Here is a 23,797-nt window from a genome sequence, read left to right on the forward strand (position 1 = left end):
AGAGACTGCTCCACTTATACCCCTTAGGGCGACACGTGGATTCCACTCATTTTCTCTTCCATTGCATTAACCGACTATCTCTTTATCCCCTTTCTCTCTCACAATTTATCAGTTATTTTTTTCATTTCTTTATTTTTTCTTCAACATTAAATTTTTTTATTTTAATCTAATACTGATAAAAAATTTAATATAATAAAAATATTGGTAAAAACCAATACTATTACCAGATAGTGCCATAACGATATGACCATGATCAGTATCAATTTGTATCAACATTTAAAAAAAAAAAAAAAAAATGGTCATAGCACCATATCACCAAATCGCTGCCATGATGCCATATCGACAAATCCCCAAATCGTTAAATCATTACATATCCAAATCGCCCCTAAGGCACCATATCGCAAAAATATAGCTGCCATAGCATCATATAGTGATTTAGTGCCATGGCGACAATTCAGCGTCATGGTGGTAGTTTTGGTGCCATGGGGGCAATTTGGCAATTTGACGATTTAGCAACATGGCGCTATGACGGTGATATGATAATTTAACGATTTTTGGGATTTGGCGATATGATGCCATGACGGTGATTTAACAATTTAGCGATATGATGGCATGACAGAAATTGTTTTGATATGTCGATACTGGTCACAATCGTAGTGTCATAGTGTTGGCGCCGATACCAATTTTTATTAATATTTTATTATTTTTAATTTATATTAGTATTGGATTGGTATCAGTTGAGACCGATACCTAAAACTATTGTGTTGGATTAAAATAAAAAATAAAAACTAAAAAATTAAAAATTAAAATAGAATTGATAAACCGTGAGAGAGAGAGAGAGAGAGAGAGGAAGAAATTGAGGGAGAGAAGGGGCAGGGAGAGGCCGGCTTGATTTGGTATGAATTCTATTTCAATTTCATGGGGTGATTTCTATGTTGTTTGGTTTAATTTTTATATCTTATTTCAATGAAATAGAAATTCTAAAATTATCGAGGAGCTGTTTCAATTTTGAAATTAAAATGGATTTCGCTTTTGCTCTTTAATGAGAACATAGTTAATTTGATGGGAAAAATAATAATTTAATATTAAAATTTTAAAATAAAACACCACCTTTACTCTTTTGATGGTCTCACCACCACCATGGCCCGACCCTACCCCTATCATCGCCATCACCTCCCTGTCCCAAAGAAATATAGAGAACTACCAAATGGATTTCTTATTCTTGAAATATTTCATATTGATGCAATCAAACCAATTTCAAATTCTTGACCCAAAATCTATTTATTATTTCAAGAAATCAATTCAAAATTGAAATAAAAATCATATCAAATCTGGTCATAGTAATGTAATGGATAAAAGAAATAAATGAAATTCAGGTGTCGGCCTAAGGGGTGTAATTGAAGTGGACTCTCATTTCACTTTCATAAAGATTGTCACACCCCAAACCACCCCCTAGGTGGGTCGGGCGGGTGACCCGGATGTCAAACCACATCCGCCAAATCTCCAAGATCCAGAAGCAAGCACCACTCAACAGACACACACAGCATTTACAATATGATATTGGAAACAGAGTGCAACGGAAACTAAAGTGTTATATTTACAAAAGCGAGCTACCATAATTATATTGTTCAACGGTAACCCACAACCCATAGTACTTCATAATATGCTTACATACATGGCCTTTTCATAGCTCTACATCATGATACAATATAAACAAAGCTGCATTTGTAAGATATACAAAAGAAAAGTGTCATTCGACTATCGACAAAAGAATGTTCTATGAACATCAAAAAGATAAGACAGTCGCCATTAGATCAGGTCATCTAACCTAACTCTGTGCACCCGCATTAGAGAGATCACCTCCGTTGGGGTCTACACCAGAATGACCACGATCACCATCACCATCACCAAACTGTCCGTAATGATCCTCCCACTCAGGGAGATATCCACCTGCAAAATCATCTAAAAGAAACAATCCACGAGAGATGAGCTCCATCGAACCCAGCAAATGAATAATAAATCATACAAGCAGGTACAACCATCATCATCATCAATCTACTTGTTGGGTCCAATTTTATTACTTTAGTCCACCTAATAACACAACTAAGTCACTAGGTATATGCTACTTGCAATGACTCGGGCGACAACCTCAGTCGCTTCTCGTTTGTTCTTCGGTTGCCACCTCAATCATTGCGGGTGGAACCCGCGTTGGGATTAGGAGCACTGACTCCCTCCCTTGGCAGACCCCAAGATAACCATGACAACCTATCCCGAATTCTATAGCTCTTCGGCTTTCAAGAGGCCATGATCACCCAACACATGCACCCCATGTTGGTAAGGGCTGTAGCATAAGGGTATGTTCACCTAGCCCAATGATCTACATGATAAGTATGAGTTGAGTGATGTCAACCGTATCCCATTCTACGGGCTACCACAAACCTCATTTTCGAGTATGAAATGTACGGTGCTCCCGTAGCCCATACTACAGCTCACCATACCTTTCATTTTCAAGCTGTTTATTACGGCATCTAGTCTAATAGTTCACATAGCATGCATTTTAGTCATCAATAATTTTATCAACATGCTCATAACCACAATCCACAGTTACATCTTTAATTTTAATATAAAAAAAAATTAAATAATAATATGTATCAGATCTCAATAAGGAGAAGTAAGACAGCAACACTGGTCTGGTAGTTGCCTCCGGACCGGTAGGTATGACATCACCGGAGATTCTCCTTAAAAAATGATTACCGGGTCAGTGCACCATAGGTTGCTAGTGGGTAAGACCTAGGATCCATTGGGTTTCGGACCTACATTTGGAGTTTGGGTTAGGGCCTGGGTGCAACTGTAACATCCCCTCCCCCTTACAAGAATTTCGTCATCGAAAAAAAAGAGAAAATTCACTTGATTCAAAGAAGAGAGATAGAAATAGAGACTGCAGGCTTATCATCCTGCACCAGCGCTTGCTTCTTGCAAAAGCTATATTCTAGGCTTCTAACAATATAATTCCACCGAAAAAAATTATAGGAATATAATTCATACTCACATACGAGTGGGTCCCACATGAGATATCTAGTGGGATCCATTGAAATCTGGGTCCCGCTCACAAGTGCAGTCACGCTTGCGGCTTGCCGTAGTTCCCGATGCCGTGTTCGTGTCGACGTGTAGTGTCGATAAATTGAGAAAAAAACCAAAAAAAAAAACCCGGAAGAGACGATGAATAAGTAAGAACTAAAGAAGCCCACCGGTCCAAATCTCCGACTCCGACAGCTGAGACTTGATTGGTCTTACCTAGATCTCTGCGACTCTTGTGTGTCTCTCACCTTTGATTGATCTCCGCATCTTCTGACCTTCCTTTATTCCAAACAAAGGAAAAAGCTTGCTCTGTTCGGAGATACTCATCGTTATAGTGATTTCTATTAATGGCGGAGTATATATCTCATCCTTTAGTACTCTCTGACTACTTTTTCTGGTTTTACATTTACATTGGCTATTATTTTTTTCTTGAATTTATGTTATTTTTACTACATTTTGAGTTATCTGACACTCTGCTGTTTCGAAGAACTCCTTGTGGTCTAAAATTTCCGGTCAAATGGTGAATTTTAAGTGCCGCACCGGTCAATTCTCATGGCTGTACTCCCTTTTGTTGGCTTAGGGCTGTTGGATAATTTGTAGAGATTTCGAGATCTCAACGTTGAACATTAAGTTGCCTAATCTAGTTTTTGTTCATAATTTAATGATTGTCGTTTGCTGTTGAATATGATTACTGGTTCTGTTGTTGTGTTGCATCTGAAATTATTTCGGTGCTTTATGTTTATTGTTCAGGATAATGTAATTGGTAATTTTGGAATGGATAGAATGTAGAGTGTCTTGCTAATAGTGTGTGAATTCTGTAATTATTAGCGTTAGAGATTGAAAAATAAAAAATAAAATGAAAGTGTGTATGCGTGTGTTTTTCTTTTTTTTGGGAATATTTCCAGGCAGCAGAGCAATCCATGCATATTTGCCTTTTAATCTGATTGAATCATCAGTGACTTGCTGTGGGAGCCCCTGATCGCCATGGACGAGTATGTATCCTTTTTATATATATTTTTTTAAAGCTTGAAGATTATGGAGATTTTCCATTTTCATTTAATTTTTGGAAATGATGAATTCAGGGAAAATGCTTTTGAGCTTCTACAACGTTATCGTCGTGATCGACGTGTACTTCTTAATTTTATCCTCTCTGCCAACTTGGTCAAGAAAGTCATAATGCCTCCCGGTGCCGTTTCATTAGATGATGTGGATCTAGATCAAGTCAGTATTGATTATGTCCTAAATTGTGCTAAAAAAGGTGAACTAGCATCTTTAATACCTAATCCCATTGGAATAATTATAATTGTGATTTGCCATCTGAATGTGTTTGTTTATTGATGTAGGTGAAATGCTTGAACTTTCAGAAGCAATTAGAGCGTACCATGATAGTACTGGCTTCCCATCCATGGTAATCTATTTTTATATTTGCTGATCCATTGTGTATTAGTTATTCTTGACATGTTCACTCAATCGCTCTTACCTTGAGTACTTTGAAGGAGTTTATGGGGAAGTTTGTGACAGACTATAATGTTGTTCTGTTTTTTTTTTTTTTTTTACTTTTTGATAATTAATGTTGTATGTTTAGTTTGTGAGTGAAAGGGGGTACCCTCGTACCCTCTTGTGTACAGAATTAATACTACAAACATAAAGGCAGATTGGCTCTGTCAACAGGGTAAAGTGGAATCAGCTGCTACATTTCACAAAAAAAGATTAGTGTCCCGTGCTCCTTCAAAACAGATTAACAATTGGATAGGAAGGGCTATTTCTTATGAATCTTATCCTCCTCGGATAGTGGCTTGTTGAAACTCAAAGTTACCGTGTCTGGAACCATTGGCCATAAGAATTTTATTAGATGCCAAAAGCATTCTAGTACAAGTTAATGGTCATATAGCAGCATAGTTGTCACGGCGTCTAGGTGACCCAAGGCAAACCAAGGAGACACCAAATAGTCGACCAAGGCGCCTGGACGCCTAGGCGACGCCTTGACAACTATGTAATAGCAGATATACCAAGTTATTGTTGTTGACCTTGAGATATTATTACGACGAAGTAAAAACAAAAATTCAGTGCTTTGATTAAAAAATTATCTTGATTCATCTCCCCATAAGGAATTACCAAAGTATTGGACTTTATACTCATTCCATATGATGGATTACTGAATCAAATAATAGATAGTAAATGAGTAGGTTTGGAAATAAATGAGTTGTTAGTTTTAGAATATTATTCCTGCCAGACTTGAGCCTAATTAAAATGGTTCAGACAATTTTGATCTCCTTTGGCAGAAAGAAATCGACCAAGTATGGGGTTTGATGTGGACTTTTATCCCATTCATGTCTCATAAATGGACCGGCAGGGATAAATGATATTTTCATTCATTATCTATCCTTCCTTTACAAAACAGTATTTTCAGTACCAAACCAATGCAGTTAGAAAATAGAAAATCTATATGAAAGAAAGATCTAGCTGTTCGAATAACTCAATAAAATTTTTGGGAGGCTGACACAACACAAAATAGGGCTAGGAAATGGCGTAATGGACCAAAGTACTCTTATAGAGGCACAATGAATAAGGAGGTGATCGACCAAAATAAAATCCATTCAGACCTTGATTCGCCTCTTCAAAGAAATATAGTTTCTTCGGGTTCTAGTTCAAGATCAATTTAGCAAAACCCAAACTTATGGATCCGACTTTAAGATGGTGTACAATTCTTATTTCTTAGGGACTGATTGTAATTTATGAAATTGTTTTCTCTCCATAATAGTCTTTGGACCTTTACTAGGCTTAGTGTTTTTCCGATGGTCTCATGCCTCCCTCTCTCTTGGGTCTTGCTTAACAAATTTACCTTCTTTAACACTAAAAAGAAAAAGAAAACGAGGAAATGAAAAGAAAAAGGAGGTTGTTGGTTGATCCCGCATTCTTTGAACATAGGATGCACTCTCTTATTGTTGAGGATTTCCTTTGACTTGCCAGGTACTCTTGTTGTGAATTACCTCTACTTGTATGTACTTAGTGATATCTTGAATTTTAATTAATAGGTCTAGGACTAATTTACTTAAGGTTATTGCCAGTGTTGAAACTATGGAAAGAAAGACTTAAAAGAATTTTATGGACAAAATTATAATCAATTTTATATTTTAAGCACGATTGCTTCATCCATACTCTTTTTCTTCAATCGCTGTCACTTTTCTGCTCAGCCACATACTTATTTATAATAAAACCTAAGACAGCTTCTAGGAATAAAAATAAAAATCCTAAAAATAGAAACTTGAGTCTAACTAGGATTTCCAATTAGGATTACAATTCAAATAGGAAACTAAATAAATATCTAATAATAAAAATAACACCTAAAATCAACCCCTCTAAGCCAGCTGTCCATATTAGTCCCAAATTACTGTTTGCGTGAACAGTGTCGCTTGAACAGTACCGCAAGGTACTGTTCACGTGTACAGTAACTTTTTTCCGCCCCCCGTGATCTTCTTCATGGTTCGATCTACATCATTCTGTTTGTCCATTCCTTTATGTAAGTATAGTTTCTCAATACCATGGGGAATATGTTCTGCTGGTTTTATAGTATCTTAGCAAAATTTTTTTATTAAGTGTTCCTTAACTGTAATGATATGATCAATGATATGTGTCTGTTATCTGTTCTATGCTTCTTGTGGAATTTGTTAGATGGCTTTTGAGTTACTTCTCATGTTAACAACTTACTTGCAAGCTGTTATGTTTGTCAGAATAATGCAGGTTCGGCAGGTGAATTCTTTTTAGTTACGAGTCCTGAGCCTTCAGGTTCACCCCCAGGGAGGGCACCGCCACCAATTCCTGTCTACACACCTTCACCCATTGTGTCAAACTCGAACCTATCAAAATCTCAGTCCTTTCAATCTACACAGCTTCAGGAATTAACTGTGGATGACATTGAGGATTTTGAGGATGATGATGATGATGAAGAGGAAGTTGAGAGCCTCAGGGCTTCAAGAAGGAATCCAACTAATGCCAGTGATATTGTGTTAGGATTGCCTCCTTTTGCAACTGGTAAATATGGTTAAGAAATATACTGGGATACCCATGAAGTGAAGTTTTTTACTACTTTGTATGTATTATGAGATGAAAATTTGTGCAAGCATCACAATAGTGACTTAACTAGATTTCATTCTTTTAGGTAGCAGAATAAAGAATTTAAATAATCACCTATCTACCGGGACTTTCATTTGAAAAAAAAAAACTTATATCAGGATTATTACCATGGTTCTTTAATTTGAAATATTTGTACTTGTATTCTGAATGTTGTTTTATTATTATTGAATCACATCTATTTTATTTTCTCCTTGCCCTTTTAACAAGTTCAACTTGCTCCTTATGATTCCTTCTCATGGGGTCAGTCAGTAAATTTTCATTCACATTTACCCTTCTCAGCTATTGATGTTACACTGCTACTCCTTTTATCTCGTGATTTGGATGGTCTCATATTATTCATTCCAGTCTTGTGATTATAAACCATAAATGTTTGCAGGGGTTACTGATGATGACCTCCGTGAAACAGCATATGAAGTTCTTTTGGCTTCTGTTGGGGCTTCAGGGTATGCTTCTATGTTCTGGGCAGTGTCTTCACTTGAATGGATCCATGGATATTTTTTGGTAAATCTTTACCATTTTTGTTGTGTTCAATTTTTGCATGTTGAGTTCTCATTAATTAAAGTGTACAGGGGCCTAATTGTACCATCGAAGGAAAAAAAGAAAGACAAAAAATCCAGATTGATGAGGAAGCTTGCTCGTAGCAAGAGTGACCATGTTGTGCCCCAATCTGAACATGCCCCAGGGTTAGCTGGTTTGCTGGAGACCATGCGCATCCAGCTGGAGGCATGTTTACTTATTTTTAGTTTCATTTCCCTTCTGTGTTCTGTTATCCTGGCATGATCTATTTCACATCTATTCTCAATTTTTTATTTTGTTGAAAGTTGACACTGCTCATTTTTCTCAAGTCAGTAGCATGGGTTGCCTTTTGATATGAGGTTGGTCTCTTGTAGCATGGTTTCCCATCTTATATGTTCTTGTAATTTAGTACATATTCTCAGATTTGGCATGGTTTGTGGCAATCAGAAGCCATTACACCATTTATAAACTTCATGCTGGTAAGTTGGTTGTTTAATAGGTTATTCATGAATGTTGATTTTGTGGGGAACAATTGGGCACATATAACAGATGAAACTTTGCTATAATATCTTATCAGAACTCAGAAGTTGACTTTAATAAAGTACAGAAAACACCTTTACATTTTCTGCTAGTAACTTTCATCTGCATTTTTTACCTTTTATTTATTCTTTAGCCGTCAACCCTAGTTGCTATATATGTAGAGAAAAGGATTTAAAAAATGATGTGAGTTGCAATTAGTTTGGTGATCCATTGGTCGTGGCATGGTCCTTCAAATACATTTTTGAATGCTTGGAAATCAGTTTTTAAGTGCTAGGAGAAGGATATTGGATCGTGTCCCTGGTGCGGTAGCTATAGGATCTTGTTCCTGATATGGGTTGAAAGCTCAGGGCCTGTTTGGCATTGTTCCAGGAACAAGAGGAGACCATTCCATGCCAACTGTTCCTAGCGCACGTTAAAACATGTTTGATTATTATGTGGCAGTGTACCATTCATGGCTCAAAAGTGTGCTAATCAATATTGTTTAAAAAGATTGTTCAGCGATCCAAGGAATGAAATTTCGAATTTTGCTGTAACAACTCCAAACCCGGACAGGGTAAAAAGTCTGCCCTCACGGGCATTGATTAGGAATCACCTTCACATTTGTATAAATAACTCAACTCCCATAGAATTCATACATACATAGCGGAAGACTTAACACTACTGGAGTTGGGATTAAGACTAATGCATGGCATATATATGGCACTAGTGGCAAATTGAACAAGTATTACAAAGCTCTATGAATTTAAACCTTATTGCAAAGCATGTTCTTTGTCTTTCTCACATCATAGCTCCTATTGTTCACAAACACCTCTCTCAATCCTGTTCCCTAGGTTGGTGTACCATGTACAAGTTAGAACTCTAAGTTGGATCGATTCTAGGTAAGAGACAAGAGATTTGCAGCAAGAAGGAGGAGGAGAGAAGAGAAGAGAGATTGAGAGAATCGTGTGTGTTAGGAGAGATTCCTCCTTACACCTATTTTACTTCATTACAAACCACTTAGGGAAATTACAAAGGGCTCCCTAGGGAGGTAAAAGGTAAAAAGAAATAAATTAAAAAAATTACAACTCGAGTGACTTATAATAAGGACATGGACTAAAGTACCCCTAATACATAAACTCTAACATTCTCCCTCAAGCTGGAGAATAAATGTCATACATTCTCAGCTTGCACAATAGGGTACTAAATAGACCAGGAATGAGACCCTTGGTGAAAATATCTGCTACTTGATCTCCTGTCTTCACAAAAGGAGTACAAATGCAACTAGAATCCAGCTTCTCTTTAATGAAGTGTCGATCAACCTCAATATGTTTGGTTCGATCATGCTGAACCAGATTATGGGCAATACTTATATCAGCTTTGTTGTCACAATAAAGTCTCTTTAGCTCTTCAGTGTCAAAACTCAAGTCTTGAAGAAGTCTCTTCAGCCATATAAGCTCACATACTCCCATTTGAGAGCTTTGGGATCAAGCTTGGTGTGGGCTAATTTGTTGACATAAACATAACAAATACAACAAAAGATTTTTGGAGGCAATGAGAAGACTGAGGATTGAGGAGAAAGAAGAGCCAGGGAAAGTTTGGAGCCAAGGAGTGGAGATGGTGTCCGGTTGATAAGGAAGGTAGCAGTAAGAAGTGCATCAGACCAAAAAGTCTTAGGCTCATGCATACCAAAGAGAAGGCTCCTGGTGATTTCCAACAAGTGGTAGTTTTTTCTCTCAGCTACCCCATTTTGTTGAGGGTTGTCAACACATGTAAGTTGATGGATAATTTCATTATTAGTAATGAACTGTTGGAGCCCCCCATACATGTACTCACCCCCTTATTAGACCTAACAATTTGAATTCTAGTACCATATTGAGTACTGATAAATTGATAAAAATGCTTGAAAGCATCACAAATATCACTTTTTTATTTCAGCAAAATAGGCCAAGTGGATCTAAAATAGTCATCAACAAACGAAACAAAGTAACGAAATCCAGACAAAGAAGTAGTGGGAGAAGGCCCCCAAACATCAGAATAAACAAGAGAAAAAGGAACAGTGGATCTATTACCATGATAAGAATAATATGTGCGACAATGTTTAGCAAAAATACATGATTTACATTGAAAAACATAAGAAGAAGGAAAAGAAGTAAACAAATGAGGTAACTGTCTCCTCATAACAACAAAAGATGGATGACCCAAACATTAATGCCAAAGCATTATAGACTCTAAAGTACTACGGTCACTCTGACCACAAACATAAGCTGCAGCAGTAGATGGATCCGGTAACCGTGGTTCAAGAAGGTAGAGTCCTCCTTTCTCAGTTCCACTGCCAATAACCCTCTTTGTCTCCAAATCCTGAAAAAGACAATAGGAAGGAAAGAAAGTGACACAACAATTTAAGGATTTGGTTAGGTGACTCACTGATAATAGGTTAGTAGCAAAATCAGGGACATGAAGGATAAACTCAAGACAAATAAAAGGAGTAACTCTCACATTAGTACATTACCCTTACCAAAGACAGAAGAAAGGGAACCATCAACAACCCTTATGTTGTCCCGGCCAGAGCAAATGGAGTAGGAATCATAATATTGTGACATACCCGTCATGTGGTCAGAGGCTCCAGAGTCAATAATCCAAGTAGGAGCAGTAGAAGGGGTAGAGGAGACCTGCAGAGCTGAGGCAGACGTGGCTGACCCTTCAGAGGTAGAATCAGTAGCTGACCCTCCAGAGGTAGAATCAGTAGCTGACCCTCCAAGGTGTGACATCAACCGGCGGAAGGCTGCAATAGCATCCTGTGAAAGGGAATCAGGAGCAGACTTGGGTCCAGATGTCTCAGTCTCAGATGCCACAGAGTGAGCCCTAGCTGGCACACCCCACCCAAACTAACCCGGGTTATGTGACTGAATATCCACTGACATTCCCATTACCACTAGCCTCACAGTTAATAATCAATAATCATTACGAAAATCAGAGTAATGCAACGGAAGATTAATACTATAATATAAACATCATTAATTGAGTTCTATGTGATAATAGTAGAGTTCATGTACCATACAGTTCTTTAAACTTTACATGCATTATATCTACATAATATTCTAGATGAATATCTATACAAAAGAGATTGTGTTAACATATCCAACACCAACTACATCAAACCATAGCCACTGAAGGCACAATTGACACAGGCACATGCATCACCGTGCTCATTCTGCTAAGCTCCTTTAATGTCTGCTTCTTGCTCGACAACAAACTGGGATGAAGGGTCCACATCCATCATCGCCACGCCACCTGTCATATCTAAACAATAAGATATATCAAGGAGTGAGCTCCACTGAGCCCAATGAGTGGAATCACACAAACAAACACATGATTTATGCATGATGCGATATTAACATCATCAACAATGCCTAAGTCTCATGATAAGTCATATACTACAACAACTTCTATTGCAATGGAAGCCTGCCAGACATGTGTACATCCTGCTCGGCAAACCCCTATGTCAACCTTAGCTCTCCCTCAGTTACGGGCAACTCCATCTGCCATCTGAGTTCAAGAATAGTGCACCATTCCGTTGGTATCACTATCGGTTACCAACACCTTTCCCCCTGTTGGTAAGGGGTGTAGTATAGGGTACACTCTAGCCACATGCATTCTAATCATGATGTAATGCGCATGATTGAAGGTATGATCGATGCCCATACAAAGCCATACTAACCCTCTTACAATGATCAACATAATTGATTTTGTATGCGTAACCACGCCATGCTCATCTCTAAATCACAATCACATTCAATGCTTCTCACTATCAAACCAAGATCATTATGCCAATGTAAATATATGAATTATATCACACATGATGCATGTTTCAACATATGCTTCATACATAATATAAAATAAATAAACACTCCATAAAAAGAAATCACTTCCTACTCACCTTCAAATATGTGAGAGTTCCCGCAAACAATTCCCGAAGTCAACCCTCATGAGGCATCGCAGTAGTGTTAATCTCTAAGAAAAATAGTGTTTATTAGCTTAAGAGACTAAATGGTTAAACCCCAAGGAGCCCAAACCAATTGGGGAATAACAGAGTCAATAGAGAGGAATCGGATGGTCAAGCACACAGGGACCGGACGACCGCAGTGAGCCCAGCCTGACCATTCGGTGGTTGCTGCAGTACTCGAATTTGAGTCTAAAACTCAATTGGTTTTGTCCACATACCAAACCAAAGAGGGAAAATAGAGAGGAAAGATTATTAGTATGATGATAAGCACATATGAACTCAATTGAGCTTCAACTAGGAAGAATTAAAGCTCAACCAAGTTACGAAGGCTCAAAATAAGGGTTAGAATATAATTAACCTAACCAAGAGCAGATTCAAAGTCATAGTTGCTGAACTTAGATTCAAATCATTCAAATTAGGTTTATCATATCATGATTAAAGTTGAATACACAAGATGGAGCTCCAATAGACTCACATAAAAGGGTTTAAGGTCAAATTAGGTTGTTAGAGCTCAATACATGGAATAGGAAATGATCAACTCAAGGTTTAAGCAAAATCAGTAACATGCAAGATGATCCATTGATCAAATTACATGAACTAGGTTCTAGGACAACACAAGCATAGCCAATATGGCCATGCATGCAAGATCTAACAAGACTAAGGTTTAGAGCAAGGTATACACTATGACAAAGCATCAAAGAAATGGAGAACTTTGAGGACAGCAGATCCTACCTTGTGTAGGAATGCAAGAAGAAAGGCTGGGCAAAAACAACTTTAAAGAATCCCTTCCAAAACCGATCAAGGCTCCTTCTCCTCCACAGTTTGGTTGAAAGAATGAAATGGGAATTGAGAGAGAGGAGTTCTATTTATATGCTTTAGGTTACTAGGGCCTGTTTGGTTGGCCATTACAAGAATCAAACTCATTTTATGAGTTTAGTCTCTAAGGTTTGTTTGGTTGGCCCTAATAAGAATGAATCGAATTAAATGACCAATTGGCCCCGGTGGGGCCCCCAGGCATGACTTGGTTGATCATTTCGGAATGTAGATGGAATCCCGATTGAAATGATATGTGGTTGACTAAGCACAGAGGGGTTATGTGGGTCCCACCAATAAAATAATATTAAAACTAAAAAGATAGCTTTGTGATCCTACGGGGTTAGGTTGTATTGGACAGGCTGGAGGAAAAACACATACTATTAGTTGTACATCTGGGAATGTACAATATAGCTACATGGAGGAGGTATCCGTCTCCTTACTGCCGTTACTGGTGTGTAAGCTCTCACCCTTGGGGTAACTTTGTCTCTTTAACAATCTGGGTTAATATACAACCAATGTTCGAATCAGCCCGGATTTTTGGGTATGTGTGTAACACTAGCTCCCCCTTGCTTGCCACCACGGGCACTAGATGAACCACCACGCATAGCAAGGGGCTGCCCACGAAGATCCCAACATCAGTCCTTAGTGTGTCCCAGTTTTCCACAGTGATTACATTTAAATCTCTCATGGTAATCTCCCTGAGTTAGCCCTTGGCTTTTCCCCCCACTTTTCCAGTCTATGTGGGAACTAGAAACAAGAGCAGATCTTTCCATTGATGGTACAGTATCCATGGTTGCTGTCCTTGTTTCCTCACTTTGCAAGTAACTGCATACTTCATCCAAGTATGGAAAGGGAGACCTTCCTAGGATCTACAGACGAATGGGCTCATACTCTGGTTGAGCCCACCAAGTAGAGAGAAGATCCTTTCAACGTCCTGATTCTTGTAAACCTTGACTTCATCTTTAGAGTTGGACAGTCGAAGATACCTGTAATGATCATATTCCTGCCACAGGCATATAATAGTGTTGTAGTAGTCAGATATGCTCCTATAACCCTGCTTCATATTGGTAACTTTTTGGTGGATTTGATACACCTTTGCATAGTCACCAACTCGACCAAAGGTCCGGGCAACACTATCCCACGTATCCTTGGCAGTCTCCTTGTCCATAAATCTCCTACTGATCTCAGGTTTCATGGAGAACACCAACCAAGTCATAACTGTGGAGTTCTCAGTCTCCCACTTCAGATATCCTGGATCAGTAGTAGCAGGCTCCTTTAATAGAGCCAGTAATATACCCCAACTTTCCCCTACTGCACAGGGACAACTTCAATTCTTCACAGAACGAGACAAGTCTAAGTAGTTGGTATTGTCCAACTTCACAACGTAGATTTGGGTGTTGGGGTTATCAAAGGAGGTCAGAGTAGAGAAACCACTACTCAGGCTGCTCCCCACCCAAGCCTTTCTCATCCACCGCAAAATCCCTGCCCCCCCAACTTGTACCTTGTGCTGGTCTGGTTTTGAAGACATCGACCACCTTTTCTTTGCTTGCCCCTTCTCCCAAACCATTTGGAAAAAAACCCTTTCGTTCATTTGGCCTCGCAGCAGACGCCCCCTCCCCTTTGATAGAGAGTGGCTTTGGATGATCAGATCCTTCCCAAGAGGCTCTATATGCGATGCCATAGGGAAGCTAGTTTTTGGAGCTTCGCTTTACCATATCTGGATGGAGAGAAAGCTCCGGAGATGGTCTACCAATTCTAGATCTTTCGACTTGATTTGGAAGTCCATCACCTTTGACGTTTCTACGAAATTGAGCTTCCTCCCCCACAAGTCTTTGTTGGACTCTCCCAGGAATAGGCATATTGTTAGTGCCTGGAACCTTGATTGTACCATTTTAAAGCCCCCTCCCTAATGGGCTAGTGGCTTGTTTCCCCCCCCCCCCCCCGCTTTCCCTTGTTTTCTCTCTTGCCCACCTCGGGCTTTCTTTGGTAATACATTTTTTATTCACCAAAAAATAAAAATAAAAATAAAAATGCGGACACTTCAACAGTCAATATAGTGTTATGCTCAAATGGGGAGTACACTCAAGTACTCAACCCAAACAAAGGAGGCAAACCAGCAAACAAAGGGCTCCAAATCAACCAAATCAACTAGATAAGGAGCAAATAACAAAGCCAGAAGGCATACAGAGAGCAAAAAACTTGTAGAATACCAACCAAATCCTTGTAACACCCAAGAGTCTTCAGTCCATAGTACCCAACAAAGTTAAAAAGGTGTAACTCTTTCATCCTCATTCACTAATAGGCACCCAAGGCATCCGGCTATCAAAATATTTCAACCAAAGAACAAAAAACAGAGCTGGCGGTACCTATTCTGCAGCAAAAAGGGAGCACCACTCTCTAACCTTCTCCCTTCAAGAACCGAGCCCATGGGGCTTTAAAAGGACACCTCTAGGCGACTCAAAGGAGCCTAGCTTCAAGGCCAAACAATCTGCCAAGAGGCAGAATCGAAACTGAGACAAGAAAGACTGGCAGAAATTTCTGGGTAGCTCTTCTAGGGCTTTAATCACCTTCAACAGCTTCTAGACTCCCTCCATTGCAGATTGGTGCGAGGAATAGACCTCCAAAGAATGTAGTATGAGTATGCTTTACATAGTACAGCCTCTAGTGGAACCCTTTATCCTCTTAGGGTTCCAAAGAGAGGTGAAAGAAGATCCAACTAAGCTGAGTCGACTCTCAAACCAGAGGACTGAGCTCTGATACCAAGTTAGAACTCTAAGTTGGATCGATTCTAGGTAAGAGAGAAGAGATTTGCAGCAAGGAGGAGGAGGAGGAGGAGGAGGAGAGAAGAGAAGAGAGGCAGAAGAAGAGAGATTGAGAGAACCATGTCTATTAGGAGAAATTCCTCCTAACACCTATTTTACTTCATTACAACCCACTTAGGGAAATTACAAAGGGATCCCTAGGGAGGTAAAAGGTAAAAAAATAAATTATAAAATTACAACTCTAGTGACTTATAATAAGGACATAGACTAAAGTACCCCTAATACATAAACTCCAACAGTACACCCACAATCCAAAGAGTCTAGAGCTATACACACCTCTCCTCTGAAAAGAATATTTATAAGTGGGATGAGCCAACAACTCAGTGAGGAAATCATGTTACCATATAGGTGTTCGACAGAATGCTTCAACCGACTGTGCCTGGCTGGGCGCCCATGTGCAAGGGCCTCTGCAGGCATGACGCCCAGCACATGGGCCCTTGCTGCACCGTGCCACAACCATGTGCAGACGTGGCCGCACCAGTTGGCTGCATGGTTGTACCCTGTGCTGCTGCAAGGCCAAGCTGCCCTGCCACCCCATCAGCCCACGCCACATCACTTGGGCTTGCTCTCCCAGCACTACTGCCACTGAACCATCTGCTGTGCACAATTACCAAACTGCTCCTGGGCAATACGGATACCCCAGATTGATCCAGAATACTGTCGTGTCATGCACACTGTATATGTAAAAGACTCCCCCTCATGCTTCAAGCTGCCTTGAACCTGTGAACTAGTTAAAATGAGGAAAAGGAAGAGTAAATATTTCAATCATATTAGATGTAGTAAATGTGAGGATGTTAACATATTAATAAATGATGAAGAAATTAAAGAGAGTGGGAAAAACTACTTCTACAATTTACTCAATGAAAACAATACAAGTAATGGCATTTTAAAAAGATAATAATAACCCAAATCTTAGCTATATGCGAGAAATTAAGGTGTTTAAAGTAAATGAAACTTTAAAGAAGATGAAATTAGGTAAAGTAGTAGGTCCAAATGGTATTTCAAATTCCAATAGAGGTGTAAACGAGCTTAAGAGTTAACAAAGTAGTTTAATAAAATTATGAGCACAAGGAAAATGCTGGATGATTGGAGGAGAAGCATTGTGATACCAATTTATAAAAATAAAGGTGATATTCAGAGCTGTGATAACTATAGAGGAATAAACTTATGAGCCATACTATGAAATTATGGGAGAGAGTAATTGAAACCTGTCTGAGACAAGAAACTAATATTTCAGATAAACAATGTGGTTTTATGCCAGGAAGATCAATGACAGAAGCTATTTATTTGCTTAGGAAACCAATGGAAAGACTTGGAGAATTTAAAAAAGATCTCCATATGGTCTTTATTGACTTGGAAAAAACTTATGATAGTGTCTCTAGAGAGAGAATCTGGCAGGTGCTAGAGAAGAAACATGTTTCAAGTAAATATGTAGACATTATTCAAGATATATATAATGGTGTAGTGACTAGCGTAAGAACTGTGGGAGGGTAAGGTAATGAATTCCCAATAAAACTTGGATTGCATCAAGGATTAGTTTTGAACCCATATTTGTTTGCTCTAATTATAGATGAGCTGACGCGACATTCAAGATCTGGTCCCTTGGTGTATGCTTTTTAATCAAGGTATATTCTTGGTGGATGAGACAAGTAGGGATAAATGCCAAGTTGAAATTATGGAGATCACCTTGGAATAAAAAAGTTTTCAGATAAGTAGAACAAAAATAAAGGATATGGTGAGTAACTTTAGCAACAATAGGATTGAGAGCGGGTAAGTGAAAATATATGATAGGGAACTATCACTAAGTGATAATTTTAGGTGTCAAGGTTCAATCATAAATAAAGAAGTAGAAATAAAGGATCATGTTGTACAAAGAGGGTGGATGAAGTGGAGAGGTGCATCCAGAGACCGGTCACCGGAGTGTTGTTTGATGGACGCGTTCCTTTAAAACTCAAAGGAAAATTGCATAGGACAGTTATATGACTAGCAATGATGTATGGAGCTGAATGTTGGGCAGTAAAGAAACATATAAAGAAACTTAGTGTAGCCAAAATGAGGATGTTTGAGATGGATGGATGGTAAAACTAGAAGCTAAAATAAGGAGTGAACAAATTAGGGCTAATTATTTGTAGCTCTGAATCTCTGATAAATGATAAGTTGAGAGAATGTTGTGTGAGGTTGCACAAACATGTACAATGGAGGCTGTTGAATGCTCTATTAAGGAGCATTGATATGATTCAGTTAGAAGACCTAAAAGAGCCAGGGTAGCCCTATAATGACTCTGGGAGAAGTGGTGAGGAAAGACATGCATAGCTTAAGACTAGTAAGATGTTTGTCTTCCAATAGCTGACTCAATTTAGTTGGGATAAGGCTGAGCTGACTTGAGTTGTAATAGTTTCAATGGGAATATTTCCTCAACTTCCTAGTTCTAGTGGGTGATGCCTAGCATGATAACAAGGTCTTAACGGCTTACTAATTATTCCTGTTACTACCCGAGAATGAATTGTCTGGACTCTGGAATATGATATCTTATGTGATAAGTTAGGGCTTTTGGAAAGAGAAGAATGGAGGGTATTTAAGGATGAGACCTGAAGTCTTACAAGGATATGTTGTATGTATATCTATTGGATTCTCTTTGTTGCATGGAACTTTTGTCTCAAAGACAGAGAATATAAAGTCAAATTTTGTAGGAAGAAGATTACACTTGTATCTTCTTTTTGTAAGGCTTTGTATGGGGGAATGATTTTATAGGTTTTTGAATCATATATGTTTATAATTAAAATTCTCTCACCTTGAAAAGGGATTAAAAAAAGAAGAGAAAAAATCACTACTAATGTGCTGACATTTCACACTTCGTTGTGTCAATATCTGACCTCGAGAATTTGAAGATCAGTATCATAGTCTGGACTCTGGATTGTTCTCGGTGATAGAATCAGGTGATCCAGACAATCCAGACAGAAAAGGTATTAAAATAGTGAGGATTGGTTATCCAGTCCCATCCCAGATCAGGATGATTCCCAGATTTGGCGATCTGGACAATCGGTAACAATCTTTGAATTCAGACAATCCAATAACAATTTTTAAACCATTTCTGACACAGAATTTTCACATTTGATACCACAACATTTTCTGAATGTAAGTTACATATGGTGAGTTGGGCAGTATTGATCAGTAAAATTTAATGCTGTATGCTGCCTTTTCATTTCAAATTTTTTTTTTTTTCTGTTGAAATTTCTTAAAGGGCGTATACCCAGTGCACAAGGCTCTCGCCACTGCGGGGTCTGGGGAGGGTCATAATGTACACAGCCTTACCCCTGCTTTCGCAGAGAGGTCCACACTTGAACTTTTGACCACTTGGTCACAATGGAAGTATGGAACAACCTTCACCGTTGCACCAAGGCCCGCTCTCTTCTGTTGAAATTTCTTATTTTATTTTAATTCCTTTATGTCTGGCAGTAACACAGTTAACCTTGCTGCCAGTTTCGATTAAAGTTTAGAATTTCCATTTATCTTGTTGATTTGGACAATGTTTTCCACAGATTTCAGAGGCAATGGATGTGAGAACAAGGCAAGGTCTGGTTAATGCTCTTGTAGGTAAAGCAGGAAAAAGAATGGATACTCTTTTGGTTCCTCTTGAACTGTTGCACTGTATCTCGCGAACAGAGTTTTCTGACAGGAAAGCTTATGTGCGGTGGCAAAAGAGGCAGGTATATATTTTTTAAATTGTGAATCTGTGATCCGGAATTTTGGTGTAGTCAGTAATAAATTTGACATCTGTATTTCTTTCTCACATTTGTTTTGGCATAGCTAAATATGCTGGAAGAAGGGCTTGTAAGTTATCCTGTTGTGGGATTTGGAGAATCTGGGCGTAAAGCTAGTGACTTGAGGATTCTTCTGACAAAGATTGAGGAATCTGAGGTATTTTTTTTTATTTTCTTTTATTTTTCCCGTATTTATTTGAAATGGTTTTGTTTGTTATCTGTGGAGTCTGGTTGAAATATGTCAAATGGCGTACCTCCTAGTGTCTGTTACCTTGGCTAGTTATGTGGTCTTGGTACCTGACTGTTCCAATAGGGTGTCTCCCTTCCCCCCACATGGAAAGCATGTCTCTGGTAAGTCTTTTCTTAGGATGAATAACTGAATTTATTGAGGAAAGAAAATTATGTAGTAATATAATCCATTTAGGGTAATAGGGTATCAATCTCATGAGGGAAATAAAAAATAAGCAAATAAGCTAAATACAGTTCATAGACTGAGGCTAGGAGTCTCAGTCTCTGAACTGTTGATCCCATAACATTTATTAACACAGGATCAACCCTGGGTTCTCGCCGTCTTGCTCAAGCCCAACAAAAAGATGAATTTAATAACTGTAACCCACGGAGGTTGCTGGGTCTGCTGGACTCATGTTTAGTTGGGCTTGGGCTATTTGGAATTTTGGATAATCTTGATGATAATGGCATACACTTTTTGGTTGGTGGAAACAAAAACCACAGTTTTGTATTGGATTTGAATGTTCAACTCATACCTCTGAGCAGTCTGATATTGGTGGCAGCTAGAAACTCTAATCCTAATCAGCTGGGCATAAATTTCAAGTGGCCAAAATAAGACAAATTAATGGATCAATAGCTTAACAACACAATACTCAAAGACTGATTAGGTCAAACACAGGTCAAGTGACTAAGAAATTAGGATGAAAACTAGGGGATTTAATTAAAACTGAAACTAGGGCAGAATTAGGAATCGGAAAGGAGAAGATCAATAGCTACTGAACCACAGTTCAGAAGGGTCTGAAAGTCCAGTCGAGCTCTACTATCTAATGGCATAACAGTGGCTTGAATATGGGAAAAATTTTAAATTCTATGGGGATGTTAAGGCTGTTAACAGGGGGTATGAAAGGGATTTTGTTGGCTGGAACTAAGAGAATTCAGTATAGTAGTAATGAATATGAAGTCTGGGAAGAGAACTCAGTATGGTAGTAATGTGTATGAAATCTGGTTAGTAACGGGGCAATATTTTTGAAGTTGTGGACTAAACTAGACGGCTGGAAAGGTGTGTCAAAACAAATTGTCTACAGGGTACTTGGTAAAGAAGAATACTGACCTTTAAATGCTGGCAGAGAAGAGAACTAGTAGTTGCAGAATGGAAACATAGAAGTTCACCAGGAAAGTCCTAGGGAATCCACCCTTAGAGTGTGAGGAATCTACCTTAGTCAACCATTAAATCCACACTGATAAAACAGCGGCGTCAATTGTATTCAAATCTCAAAACTTGTGTATAGGAGGGTGTCAATCCATAGTTGTGAGGGAGGTATGATCCCTTAGAATTGCTTACAGGTAATAAACTTTCCTAATTTCAAAAATAAAACTTAGAACAGAAAATATAAATTAATAGTCAGTCTAATAGCTCAATCGAGTATCTAGAAGGTAAACAGAATAGAAACTCTATTCTTATTTTAAAAACAGAAATGGACAAATTCTAAGGCTGCAAAGCAACTGCTGATGCTAATCTCCTAAAAGGCTGGTGGTGAATTCTGAGAAGTGCTGGAAGAGCAGATCAATTAGTGCCTTTTTTGATCTTTTCTCTTGGCTGTCACATCAGATATGGGATGATAACGAGAGGTAATTTATGGTTAGGATAAGGAAATATGACACTGAATTTATCATTTTTGGTGGTTAGGGGTAAAATCAAATTATTCAACAATGAGGTTTTAGGTTGCAATCTTCAAGAATTAAATATCTTGAACCTTTTATCTAAGAAATAAAAGACATGGGTTTTTTGATACCAAAGGAAATAGATGTTTAGGCTAATATTTAGCCAATGTTCAGAATCATTCCCGTAACACATTCCCAGTGTTCCTAACATTTGTGGTAGTGATGGGTTACTGGGTCTTATTACTTGGAGTGCAGGGAACATTAGGACTGCCTCCCAATAATGATCCTAAGCTATACACTGGAGATCAAGGTACTAAAACTCAGGTCTCGGTACCAACTCGGCTAATGTAGTCCTAGAATAGGAATTAATCCCACTAGGAACCAAGTAGAACCAAGCTTAGGGTAAGCCTGCTGTTTAGGGCTGATTAGGGGCTGTTTTAGGGCAAAATTAGGGTTTAGGATGGGAATTTGGGAATGGGGTTTATAGGGTTTTAATCTGTAGGTTTAGAGGGTCATTATGATATAAAAATATCTGAATTTGAATAAGTTTTAATTTCCTGCAGAAATTAGGGTTAGGTTTCGGGTTTTGTAAATAAGGTAAACAACTAAAATTATGGTTTAAAGTAGGATTTAGGGGCAGGGGTTAAGGTCGACTGTTAGAGGGGCTAGGGGGAAGATTCGGTTGCAATATGGAAGGTTTCTGATGGCTGAATGTGTCCCAGCAGAAAATTAGGGTTTTTAGGGTCAATGGAGAAGAGGGATCTTAGGGTTTGGATGGACAGAATGGGCAGCAGCTAGGGTCGAGTGGAGATGGTGATGAGGGGAAGTTATGGTCCAAATCTGATCAGATTCCAATGGAGGAGCAGATCTGAATCAGAGTTTAGAGTCTTCTACGGTTTATGAAAGTAGGACAAAAGAGAAAAGGAATTGATTGGGGAAGGGAATAAAGGATAAACAGAAAATAATAAATTCAAACTCACTCTCGAATCCTCTAACAGCAGTTTGAATGGTTGAAGGATGAAGCCACCTTCGAAGAAAGAAGATCCTCCCAGCCGTCACGGCGTAAGGAGTCAACCGGATTCCACCAGTCCCTTTCCACCTTGATAGAACCACAAGGATGCACACTCAACAGAGCAACACTCAACAGAGCAGGGCAGCAGCTATGGCAGCAAACAAAAAGCTTTTCATTAATCAAATTCGTGTTCCAGGCTTTGCCCCCTTACAACCTTATATAAAAGACTCAAAAATAGACTTCTACTTTGAAAAGGAAAGGCCTAACCCAATCCCTAACCTATTAGATAACTTAAACTGATTAGGAAACTAAAATAGACTCAAAATAGAGTCCTAATGACTTAAAAACAACTTAAACTACTTAAAATAAAGAAGATTCCCTACTAGCCAATAAGATATAAGAACCTCTTAGCCAATAGGATCACTTCACTTAAATTAGACCAATTGAACCAATTGGATGCAACCAATTTAAACCGGTTCCATTAAAAACATAAAAATAGACTAAATATTGGGCTAATCCCGTATGCAACCTATGTACCCCTCTTTTAGGCCCATAAAAGTGGCCTATTACATAGAAAACCTATGGGATCAAATGCCCAACATACATATAACCCAACCCTAGACTTATTTCCAAAGAAATAAGCCCATTTTGGTGACGAATCTGCATCATCGGCTCTTGGAAAAACCGAGTCGAGTCGAGATCTCGCCGAGTTGGTGCATTTTTTTTTCCCCTGTCAAGTTAGGTAAATACATAGTAGATGGGTAATTTCCATGGGTCAACCCGAGATCTCGCCGAGATATGTTGAGTTCTGTCGAGTTAGGTGAGGTATTCAAGTGGTAGGTGGGTTAAAAAATGGGTCGAAACTAAGACCCAAACCGAGATCTCAGGCGAGATATTGCACTTTTGAGACTCGCAGGCAGTATTGTCTTGGTTTTTGCAAAAATCGAGAAACTCGGCGAGATCTCGAGATCTCGAGTTCTCGAACTATGCTGGAGATTCAATAATATGGATTCATTTAATAAAATGACTCCATATGCAATGCTTGCGTATGACATCATATGTTTATAGTGTTGTTATTGTCATTTCTCAAGGTGTTGCCTATGCCCCTAGGCCCTTCAAATTGAGCAAGCCTGCACTTGCCTAATTTTTTACTATTTGTCCTTTGCCTTGGTTGCCAAGATCTCACCTTTCTGGTTGCCTTGGTTCGTTTTTGTCTGGGTGGGTTCATTTTGGTTTTTATTCTATG

At 38.7% G+C, this 23,797-nt stretch overlaps 1 protein-coding gene across 2 annotated transcripts in view; it reads left to right on the plus strand.

Annotated features, from left to right (window-relative positions):
- Positions 1–3,237: 3,237 nt before the first annotated feature.
- Positions 3,238–23,797, plus strand: part of LOC122667665 (protein unc-13 homolog) — a 142,199-nt gene continuing 121,639 nt past the window's right edge. Inside the window, exons 1-9 of one of the 2 annotated variants that reach the window (XM_043864037.1) lie at positions 3,238–3,396; positions 3,972–4,070; positions 4,161–4,336; positions 4,422–4,486; positions 6,810–7,110; positions 7,589–7,655; positions 7,782–7,935; positions 19,428–19,595; positions 19,696–19,806. In XM_043864037.1, the coding sequence (XP_043719972.1) occupies positions 4,063–4,070; positions 4,161–4,336; positions 4,422–4,486; positions 6,810–7,110; positions 7,589–7,655; positions 7,782–7,935; positions 19,428–19,595; positions 19,696–19,806 (1,050 nt within the window). In that variant the 5' untranslated portion in view covers positions 3,238–3,396; positions 3,972–4,062. The other variant, XM_043864038.1, reaches the window with a different exon arrangement.

The sequence above is a fragment of the Telopea speciosissima genome, chromosome 7, assembly GCF_018873765.1.
Source record: "Telopea speciosissima isolate NSW1024214 ecotype Mountain lineage chromosome 7, Tspe_v1, whole genome shotgun sequence".
Taxonomy (NCBI): Eukaryota; Viridiplantae; Streptophyta; class Magnoliopsida; order Proteales; family Proteaceae; genus Telopea; species Telopea speciosissima.